General features: G+C 42.3%; 2 protein-coding genes across 3 annotated transcripts; one reads left to right on the forward strand and one right to left on the reverse strand.

The window, feature by feature from the left end:
- The first annotated feature begins 279 nt into the window (after positions 1 to 279).
- ggt1a (gamma-glutamyltransferase 1a) lies at positions 280 to 7,330 on the forward strand. 2 transcript variants are annotated; one of them, XM_086207230.1, is made up of 12 exons: positions 280 to 452; positions 537 to 671; positions 760 to 845; positions 1,202 to 1,394; positions 2,669 to 2,829; positions 2,966 to 3,115; positions 3,576 to 3,712; positions 4,064 to 4,251; positions 4,434 to 4,561; positions 5,054 to 5,166; positions 5,241 to 5,354; positions 6,921 to 7,330. In XM_086207230.1, the coding sequence occupies exons 1-12, from the start codon at positions 280 to 282 to the stop codon at positions 7,065 to 7,067; spliced, it is 1,725 nt and encodes a 574-aa protein (XP_086063356.1). In that variant the 3' UTR covers positions 7,068 to 7,330. The 2 variants fall into 2 exon arrangements, with proteins under 2 accessions (XP_086063356.1, XP_086063355.1); XM_086207229.1 differs by having other exon boundaries at positions 537 to 667; positions 756 to 845.
- An 876-nt stretch (positions 7,331 to 8,206) lies between these two features.
- Positions 8,207 to 20,996, reverse strand: anapc5 (anaphase promoting complex subunit 5). The gene is made up of 18 exons (XM_086207227.1): positions 20,813 to 20,996; positions 20,426 to 20,645; positions 20,266 to 20,345; positions 19,924 to 20,033; positions 19,600 to 19,843; positions 19,075 to 19,141; positions 18,842 to 18,943; positions 18,556 to 18,746; positions 18,389 to 18,470; positions 18,179 to 18,271; positions 15,106 to 15,287; positions 14,717 to 14,852; positions 14,058 to 14,132; positions 12,986 to 13,107; positions 12,807 to 12,914; positions 12,380 to 12,527; positions 12,098 to 12,260; positions 8,207 to 12,007 (listed from the first exon to the last, which is right to left on the reverse strand). The coding sequence occupies exons 2-18, from the start codon at positions 20,621 to 20,623 to the stop codon at positions 11,787 to 11,789; spliced, it is 2,322 nt and encodes a 773-aa protein (XP_086063353.1). The 5' UTR covers positions 20,624 to 20,645; positions 20,813 to 20,996; the 3' UTR covers positions 8,207 to 11,786.
- Positions 20,997 to 21,437: the final 441 nt, after the last annotated feature.

The following is a 21,437-nucleotide window of genomic DNA, read 5'->3' on the forward strand; positions in this document are numbered from 1 at the left end:
CCAACTCCTGTTGACACAATCTGAGCCCAGAGTTTGGCTGAATGAACACCTGCCAATTTAGCTGTCAAATGTTCTCCATCTTTTTGTTCAAAAGCAATGCACGACAGGTGAGTGAACATTTCTTATCACCTCTTGAGAACTTTTGTATGATTTTTCTCTCGTTTTTTTTGTGATATTAATCTAATGGATCAGTTTCAAATATACAGCGGATGTCTCTGCTTCCCTGACCTAAAGGATTCTATCTCACTGTGAGCCATGTTGACTTTCCTTGGCAGGAAAATGGTTGGGAAGTCCCTGATTGCTGGTCTGGTGGTCCTTCTGGTGGCTGTAGTGAGCCTGTTCCTTGGGGTGTTCATGGGCCTCGGGAAGAAAAACACCCCTCTCCCCTCAGACCACTTCTACTCAAGGGCTGCTGTGGCTGCTGATGCTGGAAAGTGTTCAGAAGTTGGAAGGCAAGAAAACCTTTGTTTCCAGAATTTGGCAATCCAATTCTGTTTGTCTGCATTTGCATAAGAGCCTTCGCTGAATGTTTTTAGGGACATTTTGAAGAGAAACGGTTCTGCTGTGGACGCCTCCATTGCAGCCTTGCTGTGTGTTGGCCTTTTGAATGCACACAGCATGGGCATTGGAGGAGGGCTCTTCTTTGTCATCTATAATGCTTCCACAGGTGGGTCTACATTGTTATTTACAACTTCTTAAGACAGTTAACAGAGCAAAATACCCTCATCTATCTGTCTGCATTTTCTTCTTCACAGGGAGGGTGGAAACCATAGACGCAAGGGAGACGGCACCCATGAACGCCACTGAGGACATGTTTGGCAACAATACCAAGCTTTCTCGTACAGGTAACAATTAGTTTCAAGCTGTTGGACTATTTTCCTAGGCACAGTGAAGAGGGAGAGAGAGTGTCACTGAATTCTGATCTGACTTCTACCCTAAGCTACCCTAACAGCAGTTCTATTGAAGCTGGGGGGATAGAGCATCAGTATTCTAGCCTCAAAACTAACCACTGAGCTCCTTTCAGCTGCTTTATTGTCCCTCCACCTTTCGATGCTGGTTATACAACGATGTAATCAGTATGTGAAGTAGACTGTATCAGTAGATGTGTCGCAGTGTCTTGCTTTCACATTATATGCTGTTCCTACACAGCCAGAAAGCTTATGATATTCAAAACACCAGAACAGCTGTTTCTGCCCGACAGGTGGATTGTCCATAGCCATTCCTGGGGAGATTCGTGGTTATGAGATGGCACACAAGAGGCATGGCAGACTTCCATGGAAGGAGCTGTTTGAGCCTAGCATTACCTTGGCTCGTGACGGCTTCCCTATCGGCAAAGCCTTAGCTCATGCTCTCTTCAAAAGCAAAGATTCCATTCAAGGAGATGCCAACATGTGGTGAGGATGAAGCCAAAGATAGAGGCTAGACGACAGCAGCGGTGGCAACATTAGCCGCTGCTTTTTGTCCGGTTTTTGAAGTTGGTAGCCGAAATATAACTGTGGAGATTCAAGCACAAGCAGCATTTGAGGTGGAGAAGTACAGAAGTGACGGAACTTGCTGTTATCAACAAGTCAAAGTATTACACTCGATACTGAATGGAAGATATTAGGAGATAAGCTGATGTTCACTTGAACTAAAAGAGAATTTTTGAAACTAATAATTTATCATGTATAGAAATAATTATACATAATATAATTGATAATACAAATACTATTACAGTATGTTAGACTTGGGATAATATAAATATAGCAATATCTGTGCTTTTATACTTCTAGCTATTGTCTTTCTTTAAAAATATATCAGATATCAGCTAAGGTAACATTATTGTTACATAATAATGCTGGCACAAAGATAACATGTCACAACAAAGCTTCAACCAGAACAAGTACCAAATGCAAATCAGGAAGACAGCTGCTGCGAATGCTACCGCACGCTAGCGTGTATTATCATTATCTCTTTTTAATGAAACACCATCTACAGCTGCCACAGCTCATAACAATATTCAGAGTAACAGCAGGAAAGATCAACAGCCAGTTTTTAGTTAACTTACCTGTCATCTTGCAGTTTATAGAGAGCAGCTTGAGAAATGTAAAAATATGTAAAACACAGTCACAATGTGCCAAACAAAAAAATGTATGAGTGCTGGCCCTCTTCAAGCACTGAGCACAAATATTAGACACAACAGAGATTTGTGGAATAGCTTGACTAAGCTATATGGAAAAGAAGCACTTTGTTTTGTTTTTTTTAAGACAAGAAATAACTAGTGTGGTTATATTTTGCAAGGTAATTTCTTTGGCACTCAAGCGATGAGGATTTACTTTCTTTTTCTGTATTCACTGTATGACTTGAACAAACAAAATAAAACATGTTGATAATGAACGCTCGAAGCACCAGTCGATTTTAATCCTTCATTTGGACACGCTGGTTGTCATTGTAATGCTAAACTAAGCTCAGTTTACATTGGACACACTGTAAACAGTATCTGCAAATGCAGAACTACATCTCAATGTTTCAAATACTTCATTTAAACTCTCCGTATTTAAAATTGTTCTTGGTCTAAAAACCCTCCAGTGATAACTGTAGTGTACTGCAAAGCATTATGAGATTTCATTTTTGTCAAAGACTTAACAAGTAAACTTTTTGTTGTTGTTGTTTTCTTCTCATCTTTCAGTGAGGTTTTTTGTGATTCTCAAAAAAATATCCTCAAGGAAAATGATATTGTAAGATTTCCAAAGCTGGCTGACACGTACCAGAGGATAGCAGAGGAGGGGCCTGATGTCTTCTACAATGGCTCAATGGCACAGAGCATCGTTGAGGACATCCAGGCAGCAGGTCCTCTTTATTAGTCATTTATGTCTATAAATATTACAACAGAGACTGTCAAGAAAACACCCTAATACGTGGCAATCAACACAACTTCTCTTTCTTGCATTACACTCCCTTTATGACACCTCTATCAATGTTCCAGGTGGGATTATAACCTTGGATGATTTGCTGGAGTATCAGCCGGTGCTGAATGAAAACCCCCTGAAGCTGAACGTTGGGGAATACACCATGCATGTCCCGGACGCCCCCTCGAGTGGCCCGGTGCTGGCACTCATTCTCAACATAGTGGATGGTGAGCAACAATCTGGCCGAGAGCCTGCGCAGCCATGCGGAAGAAAGGATGTCAGGTTTCCCCAGGTCGTCCCTGGAATATTTCTATGACTGTTTTGCATGCAGAAAACAGAGCTGCTGCACAGTCCTGATGCCAAATTTAATTAACCATCAACATACCATCTGTTCACGCCCACAATCTCGAGTCGGGCCTTAATAAATATCGTGGCATATTAATTCAAATGATAAGATTTCATATGTTCATGTAAGAATAAAAAAGAATGTGTTGTTACCCATCCCAGGAAGAAGGTTTCCCATTGTTATTTGACTTGAGAATAGAGTTTAATGGCCTGCCAGAGCTGAAATTAGTCTGAAATGGGCTTTTAGCATATTGATGGAGAAGACTCATTAACTACTTACCCAAAAGAATTGTGATTCTTCCTACAATCCAGACATTTTCTCCTCCTGTGAATGTTTTGTAGGGTACAACTTCTCAGACACAAGTGTCTCAACAGCTGAGAAAAAGACCCTAACATATCATCGCATTGTAGAGGCTTTCCGTTTCGCTTATGCCAAGAGGAGCAGACTTGGGGATCCGCGATATCTCAATATTACAGATGTAAGTAACCATCAAACTACTGACTGGTGCCTCCAGAATAGTTTCATAGGGGTGGCTAGATGGGGGACAGTTGCGGCGTGGCACAACATAACCAAACTACAAATATTACATTAAAGTTGTACGCTACAGTGATGTGTGACTGTCGCAGTGACCTTTGACCTTTGACCACCAAAATAGGGGAATCATATATTCAATGTTCAGAGAGTAACAGTCAAAGTTCCTCAGAGACACCTGATTTAGAGAGAAAGGGATGAGGTGATATCAAGTGAATATTGTGATCACATGCTGATCTAATTGTGTACGATGTTCTTGACAAACTGTCTTGTTGTTGACTTGTGACCTCCTCATTAGCTCATCCAAAACATGACCTCTGACTACTTTGCTGATGGCATAAGGAGTAAAATTACAGATGACACCACCCACCCAGACAGCTACTATGAGCCAGACTATTTTGTGCCCGACAACCATGGGACAGCTCACCTGTCGGTCATTGCTGAGGATGGAAGTGCAGTGGCGGCCACCAGCACCATTAATCTATAGTAAGGTTCCTTCCCAGCTTGATGTAATAAGAGCAGTTAGATTTCTGACAATGTCTTCTAGAAAGCTTTGGTGCCCCACACTCATGAAGTTTTTAAAAATAGCCTTTCTCTCAGAATATAGTGAAGGACGTTGCTGATTATTATTGAATTTTTGTTGAAAAAAAGCTCTTTTGTTCTCCCAGCTTTGGATCCAAAGTCATGTCTCGGTCCACTGGAATCATTTTTAACGATGAAATGGATGATTTCAGCTCCCCGCACATGACCAATGGGTTTGGAATCCCTCCCTCGCCCAACAACTTCATCCAACCAGGTGTGACTGATCTGTACGATCAAACTTGTTTTTTACAGCAACTTTGTGGTCGTAACCTTTTTGCCAATGTCAGTGTTAATGGATTTTTCTGTTTTCCAAAGTTATCACAAGGTGTGACTTGACCTTTCTTCCGTGAGGAGGGGTCAAGTAACATCTTGTGATAACTTTGGAAAACAGAACAATCCATTAACACTGACATTGGTGCACAAGTTAAGACCAAGAAGTTGCCATAAAAACAAGTTTGTTCGTCCAACCGGGTGTGACTGATCTATATGATCAAACCAGATTTTACGGCAACTTTTTGGTCGTAACCTTTTTTCCAATGTCGGTCTTGACAGATTGTTCTGTTTTCCAAAGTTATCACAAGATGTTACTTGACCTTTCTTAGGTGAGGAGGGGATGTCCCCACCGAGCTATGGTTTATCCATCACAAAGCTAAAAGCAAATTAAACATGTAAGAAGTTCTTGGCACATTCTGTTTATCTGTTGCAGGAAAGCGGCCTCTATCTTCCATGTGTCCTACAATCATCTTTGACAAAGAAAACAGAGTGAAAATGGTTGTAGGAGCATCTGGAGGCACAAAAATCACCACAGCTACTGCATTAGTAAGTCTTTCACGTGCACCTCCCTCTTGCAGTCATGCATTTTTACCTTGAAATATTTACGTCTCTGCTTACAGGTCATCTTGAATTCCTTGTTCTTCAACTATGACCTAAAGAAAGCTGTGACTGAGCCACGCGTGCACAACCAGCTCAACCCAAATATGACAGTGGTGGAGCAGGGCTTTGAAAAGGTGCGTCGACCTACGGGATCCCAAATCACGTTTTTATGTAGTATTGCTAAAAATGATTATTCTGATAAAGAAAAATGAAGAGCAGACTGATGGATTTGCACGCCCACTCCGTAATGTAGCTTCAAACTCATGCTAACACTTAAACCAAATATTGGCCTTGATGGATCAGCAATGCGCTTCCTATCATTTGCAGCCCTACAACATGGATTATATGTTGAAAAAATAAATTAATAAATAAAATAAAATGAAGTAATTCTGAAGAATAAAGTGTGCATTATGCTGCTTTACCTTCCTCTACCAATTTAAGGATTTTACAGCAAATTGAAGAACTAAAATACAACCCACAGGCCCGATGGTGAATGATGTGCGAGGCTCTACTTTGATCTTCTGTACTGTGCTTTGAACTAAACAGATAACTACAGATGTTTGGTCACAGCAGTGGATAATTGTGCCCAGATGATGCCAGTGGATGCAACATGTGGGGTTCGCACATGCAATCTGTCTGTATGTGTGGGTTTATTTCTCTCAGAACTGATGCTGGTAGAAAGTCAGAACATCTCGGTTTCTCAGATTCTTTCTGAATCTTTCAAAATGCAGGAAACGTAAGTTCAGTAACTTGATGTAATCGTAAATAGGAAGAAACCTGGGATCCTTTTGTGCATTATCTGGACTCTAGTTGACTGCATCTCTATATACAAACACAGACTGTTGGATTTTGTCTTTGTTTTATTGTTCACTATTAATGCTTCACCCAAACAGTCTGTTTTACCGTTGAAGTTCTCCCCAACAGGTGCCTTGAGACCACAAAGGCATTTCTTCACTATTGCATCACGTCTGTCTGACTCCAGAATGCAAAATAAGCCAGCTGCATCTTTTCAGCTTGAAGCTAATGGCGCCCCATAGCTACCAACCAAACTGTTCAAAACCATTAGATCAGGAACTCTGTTTATCCAGCGGTACCATCCACATTTGAAACACTCTGATTTAACTTCAAAATAACTATGCAGTTTCCGGTCTGCAGTACAGTCACAGTCGTATCCAGTGGGACTCACTAACTCGCTAGCTTCAAGCTGAATATACGTGGCTGGCTCCTCCTGCATTTTGAGGGCACAAAGACGTGATGCAGTAGTGAGAAAACATCTTTGTGAGTGCAAGACACCTATCAATAGGTACTTGATAGGCATGCACTTTTTGGATTAATTATGTAAGATTGACATGCTGAACAATGTCCATGAATAACACACCAATGAAAAGAACAAGCCATTAAAACTTAGCAAGAGAACGACACCAAGCAGGTGGACCAGCCCTGTGATACAGATCCCTGGACTGCCCATAAAGAGATTGATTGGTGGCCACAAGAAATTACTTGTTCCCACAAATCTTGTCTTAATAGAATTGTGGCTACAAATATATTGTTATGGCCACTCAAGGGCTCCCTATGTAAAATAAAAGATTATAAAGCACCAGTGTGCTCCTTCAGTAGTCGATGACCTTTGCCAACATTTATGAGCCATTTGCACTGACAGTCAAACATGAATTAAAGGTGTGTGATGTCATCCATGGCAGAGCGTCCTAGAGGGTCTGGCCCAGAAGAACCACGTAACACAGCTACTGAGGACTCCAGACTCTGTGGTCCAGGCAGTGGTGCGGCAGGGAGAGCGTCTTTGTGCAGAGTCTGACCCCAGGAAAGGAGGCTATCCGGCGGGATACTGAACACTGACGCCTCCACTCCCCCTCAGTGTGGACAGTCTCCCTAAGGACACTTGGACAGTACCACAGCAGGTGTGGGCACAGGAGCCTTGGGCAGCGTTACAGAGACACAGGCACCGTTCCCCCTCTGAGACACATTTGCTTCCCTCAAACATGGAAAATGACTCAATTTCAATACCTCTTTTACTCAAATTTACTTATTTTGAAGATAATTTTTGTGTTTTGAAGTAAGCTAAGAGGTTGCACCTATTTTGACTCTTGCATGATCACAGATGGATACTGGGAGGGAGGGAGGGAGGGAGGGAGGGTAAGAATGGTGGTAGGATGCGTCTCCTTTCATCATTGACATAAATAAACCAGAAGAGCAAAATGTAAATACTGAACCCAGTTTGACACAGTGTCCAAAATATAATATATAACAGGCGATAATGTGATTTACAAAAAAATGTTCCTACAGTTTATCACTGTCTTAGGTAAGAATCTGAGTGGTTGTCATTGTAGTACTTTCCACTTTTGTGAATAACTGGACCATTTGTCTGAGAAGAAGCTTCGTTTTCATGTCCTTTAACACCCTGCATGGTTCTAAAACCGGATCTGCAAGCAGGTACGCAGATTAAAAACAAGGACACCTCAGGTTGTGTGCCTGTTTGACTCAAACGTCTTCTGATGTACATCGATCCTGACATGACACCCAGACGAAACCGACAGTGTTGTTTTCTACCGTGACTCTTTAGTTAAGCTATTACTTTTGAATTGTAAATGTTTAATATCGAGTAGAGGTTACGTGAATGTATAGTGTATTCTGAAAAATACATTTGCAGATATATTTTTCTAAACATGCATTGTTCTTATGCCATGTTTGTTGCCATGCTTGTTATTAAACATTTTGAAAAAGATGTTATATTTTACACTGGACGCTGGGTATTTCTGTGCTCTCTTTGTATCAGGCACAAAGCCGCAGGGTTACGTTGAGACACGAAGTGCGTCTTTCTTTAGTCGGTGGTGAGGTTGATGTTGTCGTTTGTATTCATGTTACGACACGCAGAACCTCATTTGAGGCAATCCAGTTGCAGAATGACCCAAAGTTTCATTGACCATTCTTTTTCTTTTTTTTTATTGCTGATGAATCCAATAATATTTAAAAAAAAAAAATTAGTGCTCATCAACACCTCCCTGAGCTCAAGGTGGTTTTTAATTGCTATCGTAGGATAGAGTATTTGATTGCCCTAGTCACTCCAATAGTGTGTGTGCGTGTGTGTGTGTAGGTCCTGCTGCGCTGTGAAAGAAATGCTCATATCAGTGTATAACTATGGAGATGCTGAGCTGCTCCATGCTCACTGCACTCATCATCTTTACCAAAAATAGCATTTATGACGAACTGAAGACTTCCCACACACAAAGGAGCCACAATATCATTTTCATGACCATTCACCACCTTCAAGTACATGAATAGAAGTGTACTTAATTCCTTATTGTGTGAAAAGTATTTAATTGTCAGTGCATTTTTTTATATATATATATATCCACTTCAAATACTCCAAAATGCAGGACCTCATTACAGAAATAGATTTACAGGCACTTCACAAAGCCTGGCGCAGGCTCTCGAGCAGCAGGAAGCTCAGCTGGTCGCTAATACACAACTAAAATAGTAGTATCAACTGAAAAAAAACACCCAAACCTCTCTGCTCACAAGACGTGATAAAATGGCTCAAACATTCTACTGTGTATTTCATTAGCCGCTCTGAAATCATTGCAGTCTATGTGCATTGACACACGGGAGAAAACCGAGTGTTCGACGACAAGTAGAATGATTCAACACCCAAACGCCGTGGTTTGTGTGTTAAGATTTCAATCAACACCCAGGTCTGCTTCATTCATCATTCATGTCCCCTCAATGTCCTTCTCTAAATCTGACAGGCCTGATGTTTGTTATTTTTTGCTGCAGGCAATTTGACTTAATGATAAATGCCATTTCAGGACGCCCTCTGCCTCCCCTGCAAATTCATCAGCGGCCTGATCAAGATGTCGGTTGTCTGACTCTCCGGGTTTCTTTTGCTTCAGTTCTTGATGTACAAGAAATAAACTGGACAGGTTTTATAATCTTCATATCACAGTCACACACCAAAGGCATCAGGAGCAGTTAAAGTTTGAGGACACCGAGATTGGACGAGGATCGCACCAGGAACCTTCCGATTACCTGGTTTACCTCCTGAGCTCCAGCTCCAGAAAATATGACTTGCATCATCAAAACCAGAGATGAAATGAGAGGCGAATGACGCGGAACTTCTGGGCCCATATTGATGTTCAAAGTAGTGACAATTTGACTGGTAGCTAAAGTCAATACTAACACTGAGAGGTTTCATTGACCGATACTAGCAGTTTTTGTGTTTGTTGTTGTCTTTTTAATGTTCTTTATGTCTCCTTCTCCACGAGAACAAAATCCAAAACAAACAAAAACTTTGCCACTATTTTTAAGTGTTTTCACACCCCCAGCGAAGTTGGACACTGACATCTGCAAATGCCATCTATTTGCTGATGTAGTCCACATGGCAAGTACTGGCCGGAGAGATATACTGGGGCTGTACATCGCTGCATCACTAACTGGAACCCAATAATTTCATACAACAAATACACACAAAAAACAAAATGAAATCCCATGACCTTTCCAAAACGTACTAGGATTTTAATCTCAATCCAGGTTTTCCACGATTGAGGGAACCGTGAAAACCCAGCTGGGGCTGATGAGGCTGCCATCTGTGCGCATTTTGGATGCAAAACAAAGTGTTGGACTCATCTAACCCGATGATGAGGGAATCGCCATGTTGAGGCGAACATGGATGTCAGGGTCAAATCTCCCATCAAACCCTTCCAACATGATCAAGTACATGTCAACCTCACGGTGGTGCTACAGGGGAGCCTGCAGCAAAATGATTAATTGGGCCATGAATATAAGTTCACAGTTTGCTGGAAATCCATCTGACAGTCGAGGTGGATCAAAGTGGTCAACTGATTAAAAAAGATTCTCAATCTATTTTAAAAAATGTTGTTTATCAACCAATGAATCCCTTTATGAACTCTGTCACAGAAGTCACAGTAGATCCTTGAATTATCTGAGCCTGCTTCAAAGAGCGGTAATCAGTATTCAGTAAACACCCTCACTCATCAGCTATTTTTTGCTAATAAAAAGGCAGAAACAATGCCATGCGACCTCAATCTGCAAAATGTCTGCCTTTTGTCTTTTATGACATATCAGAGCTAAAAAGAAAAACCCTATTTTTAGCAGCTTTTCATCTCTGAGTTCCCACAGATGGAAGAATTTTCTCAGCTCATGCAGTCGCTCTGCTGTAACCAGCAGCACTGAATTCAAATAGAAACCATTATGGTGTAAGATGGACAACTATTCACCTCTTCAGCCAGATGCTCCACTTTGGGGACACACACACACACACACACACACACACACACACACACACACACACACACAGAGTTTTACTGTATTGGTAATGATCTGTCATCAACATAATACATTCCCAGCCCCTCTGATCCCCACAGACAGTCAGACCCCTAAATATCGAGGGCTCCTGCTTTTCAGATGCTGTGAATGTGCTACTGTGTAACCTGTCAAGTGTTTCTTTATTTGAGACGATGAAAGTGTGAACTTTATCGGGGATCAGCGTGTGAATACAGAGGCTTTCTGGCTCAGTGCATGAAGTCTCATCGCAGCAATGACATATCACATGACTGTGTGATATTTACACAGAAAACCGGCCTGCTTTCTGTCAGTCCGTTTATGCAGAAGATGACATGAAGCCAAACATGGCACTTAAAACTATTGGACTGGGTCTGGGTGGGGGATGGGACAGATGGCAAGGAAGAGCAACACTGTTAAGTGGACCTCCAGGGCTCACTCACGAACAGTAGCTCCTGCGTACGACAGTGTCACATAAAAACTGACGCCGCATGTTATTGCATTTTAACAAGTTGTTACTTTAAGTACTAATAAAAAGCAAGGAGAGCTTTAAATCAAATCGCTGGAGGTATTCCCCACATTGCCTCCCCAACCGGTGTCAGATTAACCAAAAAAATCCTGCTTAAGAGGAAATACTGAATTTTCCTGACGCGAGTCCTTTAAGTAAAAGATTACAAGCCTGCCAAAACACTTAAATTCACTGTTATCAGCCAAAACAGCTCTCACACATCATGTCAAAGCTAAATGGGATACAGATACAGTATCTGCAGTTATGTCATCACAGGTCTATTACATTATAAATGTGATCACAATTTCCTCCTGTAGCTGCCTCATCAGTATTCTCCTGGCGAACTATGAATCATCTAGGCCACTGAATCACATTCATCTTCCAGCTAACTGGGATATTACCCTCATTCATCATAAAACGCCGCCTAAAACAGCACCACTGTGACGGCTCCTGATAAACTTTCAGCAGTTCTAGCAGAAGGTCTGACAGGCACCGGCTGAGGTGGTGGAAGCTATTAAACTGCATGTTGTTTTTATCAACAGGCCATCATTCAAATTTGTACCTGACCACCAGTAAACACAAACTGGGTCATTCTGCTGTCACAGTCCTTTGTTTGAGTTTATCTGCATCACCTTTAGTTCAGTGGAAATTAATTCTTGATTGCTGTGGGATCAGGACGGAGCTTCAGCAGCATCTAGTGGCTAAAAGCTCTCGCTGCAACTTGAGGAGATGTCCTCTTTTGCAACTATAGTCGCATGGAGACCGGTGGTGCAGGGGACTGTAGCTCCTGGTCCAGCAGGCGAAACAGCATGGCGTTTTTGTTAGACTGCGCGGTTTGCCCCAGGCAGCGGTGGAGATGAGCCTGCAGGTAGTGGACATCCCGCAGCCGCTCCTTACAGTTCAGCTTGGAGAAATAAGCAGCGGCCTCGTTCAGTGTGTCAAGAGCCAGAACCACCAGACGTAAATCTGCACGGAGCCAATAAAATGCAGCTGTGTGAGCTGAGACTGAGCAGCTGCTGTGAGATAGGGATCAGTCTTTCGCAGGAGGGCCCTTACCTGCTTGCCCTGGTCTGTTTGGCCTGAACCCAGCCACGGCCATCTGACAGCGGGCTGTCAGCAGCAGGGCGCGGCCTTTGTCCATGATTGCACCATGTGCCAGAACTGGCTCAATGGCTTCATGCAGGACACCCAGTGCCAGCTCAGGAACCCCTAACATCAACTGCAAAAAGTAGAAAAAAGAATCATCAAAGCACAGTGTTGTCTGCATGCATGACCGGTGTGTGTGTGTACATGATTTACATGCATGGCAGTTATGGCTGTGCTCTTTTTGTAGCTTACCTGAGTGAAGGCCAGGTGCAGGATGGTCTCTGAGGCCAGGGACTGGAGATGATGCTGTCTAGCCAAAGCCAAGGCCTGCAGCAGGAGTGGAAGAGCCGTGGAGAAGCCGGATGACTCCCAGTGGAGCTCAGCAGTGGAAAGCATAACTCTGTGTAAGAAAAAAAGGCAGTGATGAAGACGTGTCAGTCTCCCATCCATTCAGCTTCAACTGCTCATCCTGTTAAGGGTTTGAGGGGGGCTGGAGCATATCCCAGCTGGCACAGAGTGAGAGGTGGGGTACACCCTGGACAGGTCGCCAATCCACTGCAGGACTGTCAGTTCTAATCCCTTGAAAAGCCACTAGCATGAAAGACGGTCAGTTCATGCTCATCTACACTCAGGAAACAGGCTGGCATCAGTAAATGTCCTATAACCAGAGTCTGTCTACCTGATGATCATCTCTGTGCATTTTCTCTTCTCGCAGTGCACCTGCAGCCGCTGTAGGATGCTGTATGCCTCCGTGGTCCGATTGAGAGCCTTCAAAACTTGAGCGTTCCTGTCAGTAAATGCACTGTTAAGGCACCAGACAAACTGCATTGTAATTGTAGCTTTGTGCCTCAGTGTTACCTGTAAAGCCCCTCTGTTTTGTTTAAAGCAGAAATAGCTGTGACCAATTGTTCCGCCAAATGGTATTTTCCTTCATTCATGTGCCTCTCAAACTGGATTTTCAAATCACACAGCATCCAGAGCTGCATCAGAGAGGAAAGCAAACAAGTAAACACTTTACAGAAAGATACTGATGAAGCAAGTTGTTGTTACAATACCAATATCTATAAATCCAGTAGCAGAGAGATTCAAAGCTATTTTTTTCTACCACTTGTGTCTCCAGAATGTCGTAAGAGCCCGTCACATGCAGGTGCTATAACCTCTTGAGTTCTGTGTCAGAATCAAGTGGACTGTTTCAGGCTTTTGTAACTCTACCTTGGTGTAACCCTCTATGGTGTCATTTCTCACACCTGAGTCTGGATTTCATATTCACTGAGGTCACATGAGGATCACTGGCCCATGTGGGTTGTTGATCCAGTCGGTAACCATGTGGATTGTTTGGGCCTTGTTACCATCTTCATTATCCTGCTGTAGGACCAGTAGTTCACAAACACTTTGTTTTGACTACAGCGAGTTGGTTCGACTCAATGAAGCCAGCTGGTTGCGCTCTATGCTACCATGAAAGAGCGCCAAGCTGTATGTGTTAGAATTTTCTGAGTTTCTAGGTCAAATCAAACAGCGTTTGGATTTTTTTTTTATCACACAACTAAATGAGGAAAAACTGATCATGCTGGACGATGCGCTTGAGAGTTTGGGGCTCTTTCTGTACTCTGGAGTCACAAAGAAGTACAACAACTAGGAAAAAGTCTATTTTGTGAGACACCTTTTTGTTTGTACACCTTTTTGTTAGTACTTAAAAAGTAAAACAAACTTTTTGTGAAGCATCGTTTTAACATAGTAGCCATACATGAAATCCAATGCTTCTATTTCCAAGTTGGCATAGTTAACTCTGACTGAGTTTACAAACAGGAAACCAGTTCTTTGCTACTTTAAAAGTTAAGCCTACAGAGGAAGCTGTAATGTATAAAAAAATAAATCAGGACATATCTAAAAGGAATAATGTCTGCCTGTAGCTGTGTGGTTGACAGCGCACCTTGGCGTGCTGTGTGTGAGGAGGAAAATGCTCTTTCAGATGCTGGAGGATCTCTAAAACTGCACTGTAGAGGCCCTGTAAGATAGAGAACAGGCACACGGATACAATAACTTCACCCCGGATATAAAAAGCTAACATCAAATTTCAGGGTTTCCCGTAGCACTTTACAGCTTAGGTGGTTGCCTAAGCAACAAACGCCTGCAGCTTTAACTAACATCTTAAAACAACAACAACAACAACAACAACAAACCCAAAACAAACAAAAACACATGTTATTCTGTCCTTTCTTTCTTTCATTCCAAACAGTGACCAACACCAGTCTCACTGCATTAAAAAAAGTCCTGAATCGGAAAGGAATCAGTGTTTAAAATCTTTAAATACAGTCGGCCTATGTGGTATGCCTCCAAATCGTCGGATGCGTCCAAACAGCGGCTGCTTATTAAATAATTGTTCAACATAGTGCAGTATGTAGTCTATATCTCACAGCCACCCCCCCCACACACACACACCCCACCACCTTAACTAACAAAATTACTGCGGGAAACCCTGTATTTATTACTTTCTGTCAATGGTTACCAATGGTTACACATCATACGATATGAATGTGTCATGCACAGTTAATATGCAACAGTGGGTCAGAATCAGATCAAATGTGTTACCTGCTCGGCGTGCAGCTCGGCCAGGTGGCAGAGCACCACGGCGAAGGCCTCTGTGTTGTTCTGCTGGACCCCGAAGTTGACCGGCTCCAGACTGCTCATGTTGAGCAGCAGCTGGGCCTGCTGCAGAGACATGGTGCTGCACACAGGAAACATTTTGGAGCCAAGTTAATATTATTATAATAAGTACATTAAAATATATTCCCACGGAAGTTTGGTCTGATTCAGCTGGCCGACATGTGAATACATGCATAGAAACAGGACATTTCTACTGTCTCACCGAGCTGAGCTAATGTTAGGGGTTGTGTACTCGGCTAGCATGCGGTACGCTGTCATTAACAGTGAGCAGAGCTGACAACTGTTTGTTGGTGTTGCAAACTGAACTGGCTGACCTCTTGCCATACATCCTCCATATGGATGTAGTCTGAGCCAAGCTGATCTCAATCAGCTCTGACAGGCTGTGCTTCCAGTGCAGGATGTCTGTGTCCTTCAGCGCATCCATCAGTTTGTGAGCTGTTTTGCCCTGTGTTGTCCCCTGCTGGACCAAAGACTGAATACCCAGAGACGCCAGGTACTGCAGCACAGAGAGGAACGAGATCAGTCACACAAGACACTTAAAAAAGAGACCACTTTAGCCAAGCAGCAACACTGGCTAACTGTATTCCCTCATAATGTGCGGAAAGTTGATAATGCCTCTGTGCCGGTGATGGCTGATATCATGTTTTTGGTCGTCTGTCCTTTTGTAAAACCTGGCACAAGCGTCCACTGGGTCTCAAGGATTAACTGAGAAGATTGCGGTGGTCAAGGTCGCTGTGACAGACACACATCAGGGAGGCGTACAACAGCAATGATGCCCAAATTCCTTTGGAGCCAGTTATCGGCCAGAAATGCTCCTTCCATCTCTGCTTTCAAATCCACACTCAAAACCCAACTATATTCTCTGGCCTTGGCATCTCAATAAATTCCACATGTAGTCCATTAGTTAAGCTGTTGGATCTTGTTGTTATTGACTTGTTGTTTCATGTCTCTTTGTCAGATTAACATCTTTTCATTTGTTTGCTCTACTCTGTAAAGCACTTTGGTTGGTCAAAGCTGTGGTTAAATGTACTTTAGAAATAGAGCTTACCTACAATGCAGCATTTCTAGTTTTAGGATCTATATTCCGACTTAAACTGGGTCAAGATCTAGCTATTAAATAAAAACCATGATCTCTAATTAGATGTGTTAAAATACTGCTGCCATATTAAACTGTAACAGCTCTACATGTTATAAATAAATAAAGAAGCTCTCAGTTATGGCGCTTAGATAGCTTTGGCTCCGTGTTCGCAGCAAAGAGCCAAATTGGTTTGATCAAGTACTTATTTTTATACTTATTACAGCATGTCAAATATCAAAGCAAGATGTGCTGGCAAGCATCTTATTTTAACATCATTACCCATCACAGGAGCATTGCAACAAACACACTGAAGTACTAAATGTATAGCAGTAGTGTAAGGACAAGAAAAATGACTGCATCTCCTTGGATTACTGAATAACATAGATAATATATGCACATTCCTCATCTCGGAGCTTCTTGCACCTGGTTTTCTATCGCATTCCGACTCTTTTCGGATTTCAGCTCTATCCAAATGTTTTCGGCGGGATGTAGGTCAGGACTCGTTGCTGGCCATTTTAAAACAGTCCATCTTTGCCTTTTCATTTATTCTTTTGTGTTGCTGAAAGACCTTTGCCCCAAACCTAGTTTTGACAGAGATTTCTCTGAGATGCCTTGATAATCTTCTGATGTCATCATTCCTTTGATACACTCAATGCCCCCAGAAGCAGAAGCAGCAAAGCAGCCTCACAGTGTGAACCTCTACCATGTCTGACTGTCAGTAGGTTTTCTTTTCCTAATGGGCTTCCCAGAGAGCTCTGCTTTGTTTATTTCTGTCCATAACATTAACCTAGAAAGACTCTGACTTTTGTATGAAAGATTTTGCAAACATTAGTCTGGCCTCCTTTGTGCCTTTCTTTCAATGGTGTCTTCCTGAGCCTCAGCCCATGAGCCGTACTTGGTTTATTGTGCAGTGTTCAAGCTGAGACTCAGGTCAGCCTGAAGGTCTCTAGATGTTTTGCAAAACAATGTAACAACAGATATTTTGGCAGTAGGTTGAAACCAACATTTTTAAAATACCAAAGAACGTCTGCTCCCGGAAAATAAGCCACATAAGAAATGGAGGCAGCAAGTGAGGGTGCAGCAATGGGTCTCCAGAAAAAACCTCGCGAGCATCGTGCTTTTATAGGATACAGGTAAGTCTCAGTGACCTTGACCTTTAACCTGCAAATTTTTTCAGCTCATCCTTGATTTCCAATAGACATTTGAGTTGAATTAGAAGAAAGAAGAATTTGAAAGACAACAACAACAAAAAAGGGTCATATGCACTGAGGGATGGACGAGAGACCAAAAAAACATAATGCCTCCAGCCTGCAGTTTTCACAGCTGCAAAGGTACAAAAAAACTTGGGCCTGGCAAATATCAGCCAATCACGGGCCTGTCACCGATAGGCATGTATGACAATGTTAAATATTTTTCAATAAAGCAAGTTCTGGTACCTTTATGAAGTCGTATTGGTAGAAAATTGCTGAGAGGGTAGAACACATACGGAGGGTCTATTTTCAGTTTAGCACAAAAAGTTTTTTTTTTTAAACACATCAACTACATTTAATATGTTAAGGGTTACGACAGGTATCATCAGGTTAAATTCCACTCTTACAAAAGGCTTCAATAATCTTTCCCGTCCACTGGTTTCAACCAAGCACCTCACATGCTTCGAATCCAAACACTGACTGACGAACTTTGCCATCAAGGTTTTGATGTGGGATCACACCAGCAGCATTTGCTCTGAGTAACGCGGTTATTTTGTTGTTGTTCAATACTGTTTTTCACTTCATTAAATAATCTGAGTATATAAAATCTGTTGTTTGGCATTAATTTCTGAAGATCTTTGGAAACCAATATTTGCACTTGAGGGATGCCAACATGCTGACCGTGACTGCAGCAGTGGAGATTGTGGTTGAATGATGCCTTGGATTTCGGGTCTTATAGTTTAATGAGGGCGTATTTATTTAACATAATTAAACCTACAGGATGATGGTGGTTTGTAAACAAAATTACCAAACAAAAAAATCACCAAAGAGTCACTGTTACCTGGATTGGAGTATTATTGTAGTGTGACTTCATTATCTTCACTTAAAACCATGCTAGACACAATCATTTCAATGAAAGTAATTCTTACACCCTCTTTTAGATCCAGACTTCTAGATAATAAACACATTTTTCCTTGCTATTAACACTGAAGAGATGTCCACTGCAGAATCAGTCTGACGGCATCATTTATGAATGCTCATTTTATCTTAACATGCAATTAATTTCAAAAGGATGCACCTAGGACAGAAGTCTCATATTTTGAGTCATATTCTACTCACTGGCAGGCAGAAATGGGCGGCCATTTTGACAGAATCCTCAGTTAACACAGTGCTGTCTGATCCCTTCATCTGCTCCAGTGTGTAGAGCCAACTCTGACGTAGGACACAAAGAGAGCGAACCAAAGACAGCCACTCATGTTACACTCTCACATGATTAACCATCAGTCACTGCACAGACAGCTGAGTGAGTTGAATAGCAAAGTCTTGTACCAGACAGTGCTGCAGGCACACATGATCATTGGACTCCTGGGCAATGCGGATCGCCTCCTGTAGCGCCAGAGCAGCCTGTTGGCTGCAGGCACAAAACAGGGAGAATATTAGTATGAATCAGGTATTAATGAAGGAACCTGTCCGTCTGCTTAGACTCTTGTACTCACTAGTGGCCGAAGCGGCAGTGCAGGCTTGCCAAGTTGAGCGCAGCATAGCGGAGACTTCTGCCGTAGCCTTCATCCCCGTTGCTCTTTCCCTCATTACCAGACAAGATGAGACGGTCAAAATAATGTAGGAGACTGTGGGCGGAGAGGAAGATGTCCTGGACTCTCATGCTGTTCAGATAGTTCAAGTAATGCTGAGAGCAAGAGAAAAAAAACACCATGAAGGATCCATTCCAACACTTGATCAACAGCTGAGAAATGACGGTAAATTAATGGCAAAGGGCCTCACCGCCTCAGCAAAGTCTGGATTGAACTTCAGCATGTTGTTGAGCTCCTCCTGCAGTGAAGCAGGCTTCAGAGCTTTGTTCTCATCATTCTTCAGAAGGTACGCCTGAAAAAACATGTTCAAACAATGTACATCTTGGTCTGGCACAGAATGACTACGTCTATTACTTCAAAACAGCCGATTTGAAGAAGAGAGCCTTAAAAAAGTTCAGAAAGCTAACTAATTGTAGAACTCACCTGTCTAGCAAGAAAGTACTCCGCTTGTTTTTGAGAAAGAGGGCCTCTGTTGGGAGCGTTGTCGTTCCTAAAACCGAAATAAAACAACAGCAATGTTGTGCACAACCATCATGATCATAATAAAACAATACTTCTATGCGTGATAATACAGGCGTGTCATCAGTATCAGCTGATATTAGTCATTTTTTCAATATATAGGAATCTCTAAGTTTTGCTCATCATCAATGACTTTTCCAAATGTTTTGGAAATAAAGGCAAAAACCTACTTTTTTATGTCTACATGTCTTTTTCAGTTTGTGCAAAAGGTGAACATCATGTCAACTTTGATATGTTCAGATAATAACAACAATGGTAAATCTTGGCCAGTTGCAAATTCTCTGTAAAGAATCCAACACTGTACATTCTTTCTAAAATCTCCACCAACCCTAAGTTAGACTTTTCCTACATTCGAGTGACGTAGTTACAGCAAATCAAGGCAAAACATTTAAAGCACCACCAATAGTCAAAATAAACAGCGCCACCGACCGCAGCTCCCACTCGAGCAGTGGAGCATCCACCTCCTCTTGGTCTATCCGGTCCCCAACAATGTCTTCACTGCTGGTCAGGTCCATGTCAGAATTGTCTGCAACCAGCGCAGGTAAACCCACCTGCCCGTCAGCAGGCCTGCCGTAGTGACTGTGGTAGTAGTGCTGCAGGGACTTGTACAGCTTGTACACCTGACTGAAGGACAGCTTGTTGTAGGCCAGTAGCATGTGTCTCATAAAAAGACCTAAAACACAGGCGAGACCATCAAAAGTCTGCTAGATAGCAGTGTTCTTTCAAGCTGCCTAGATGATGTATACTACCCACCCACGACGCTGGTTTTATACGCCTCTGAATCAAAAGATGTGAATGGAGTAGGAAGAGTGGAAAAGAAGTATTCCATGTCTTTCAGCTCTCCATCTGCCATTTCATGCAACCTTTCAATAAACAAAAAGATCCAGCAAGCACATACAGTATATCAATCATTAAAAATATTGCACTGGTACGGTTATGTCAGCAGAACCCATCCTTTTCTTGCCAACAACTATAATAAAATTAAGTAGCAGACATTCCTGAACCTGGGAAATAGTGACAGCACCATCAGGTTACCCCTATATTGATTGCATGCTTCTGATCAATTCAATGAGGTTTCCAACTGAATCAGCAAACCTGATTTTGACAGCATATGCAGTCTGAGGGCAACACTCCTCCACAGTCTTGAGCAACTGGCCAAGAGAGAGGTCAGGACCCTGAAAACGCACCAGAAATCAAGACTATGGCTGTAACGCGCCTGCTACAGAGAAACATGCCTACGGAGATGAGAGCTGACCTGCTGCAGCGGCAGGATGAGTTTGTTGAGTCGTCTTCTTTCAGGCAGGGTGATCTTGGACGCGGTCATCTCGTACAGCAGCGCCAGGACGGAGATTTTGTAAGGTGTCACCCAGTCTTTGATACCGAACACGTTAGCATGGACCACTCCGTTCGTCATCATCGGGTTGAAATACAAACTTTCATGGACACTCGCCATCTTTGAAATGCGCTTAGCTGGGCTGTGGCGAAGGAATAACTCAGTTTGGAGGAATTCTGGATCAGCATGAAGCGGGTTAGAAGTTAGCCTACTGGCATTCAGTGACTAAAACTAGCAGCAAAATGCTAGCTAGCATAACGCTATGAAATCCTTCTAAAATTAGCTCGGGAATAGAAGGCAGTAACACACCGAGGACTGGTCTTGGCTCATTTGCAAATGCGAGATGTTACAGACAGCCCATTCAATTTTGTGGTCGTATATTAGCATCATTACAAACGTAGCCTCTTTGCTTTCAAACCGCCCTCCCTCTGTCCAATGAAATATACGTCACAGTGACGCAGTGTTAACTTTTTTCTATAAACTCGACTCGCCCGGTTCATTTTGAAAACACACACAAGAAAAGTGATATGAGTGCTACTGAAACAAACAGAAATATATGGACACGACCATTTTTTTTTTGCTCATAAAAGTGACACGTTTGGAGAACTGTGTCAAGTACCACGATTTCTTCTGTTTTTGGACTTTTATTTTGTAAGCCTTCACCGGAAGTGTTAGCAGTGTCGCAGTTGAGATAAAGCACACGTTTTTTCTATATATATTATAGACTCGATGTACCTGTGTTATATTAATCACGTGTTCATGTATCTGTGCTGATGCTAGCGGACAGAAATAAGCTTTACAATCATTTTAACTATCATTCCTCAATGTGGCCACTAGGAGGCAGGAACCCAGACGGATTCGTTTTTTTTTTTAATGAAAACAGCGCCTCGACTGTGTAGCAAGACAAAACTTAAATTGAAAACATTATAATAAT

Source organism: Aulostomus chinensis, chromosome 6, assembly GCF_037954235.1.
Source record: "Aulostomus chinensis isolate RoL2024-O1b breed Wild chromosome 6, RoL_Achi_v1.0, whole genome shotgun sequence".
In the NCBI taxonomy this organism is placed as follows: domain Eukaryota; kingdom Metazoa; phylum Chordata; class Actinopteri; order Syngnathiformes; family Aulostomidae; genus Aulostomus; species Aulostomus chinensis.

Bases quoted from the DNA above. Each gene is read 5' to 3' on its own strand.
- ggt1a (XM_086207230.1), top strand. From the start codon at position 280: ATGGTTGGGAAGTCCCTGATTGCTGGTCTGGTGGTCCTTCTGGTGGCT. The intron at 2,830-2,965 runs GTCCTCTTTATT...TCAATGTTCCAG, and splicing joins TGAGGACATCCAGGCAGCAG to GTGGGATTATAACCTTGGAT. The intron at 4,562-5,053 runs GTGTGACTGATC...TATCTGTTGCAG, and splicing joins CAACAACTTCATCCAACCAG to GAAAGCGGCCTCTATCTTCC.
- anapc5 (XM_086207227.1), bottom strand. From the start codon at position 20,623: ATGGCGAGTGTCCATGAAAGTTTGTATTTCAACCCGATGATGACGAAC. The intron at 19,142-19,599 runs GTCGGTGGCGCT...TTTCGGTTTTAG, and splicing joins CTGCTCGAGTGGGAGCTGCG to GAACGACAACGCTCCCAACA. The intron at 18,944-19,074 runs GTGAGTTCTACA...ATGTTTTTTCAG, and splicing joins AGTACTTTCTTGCTAGACAG to GCGTACCTTCTGAAGAATGA.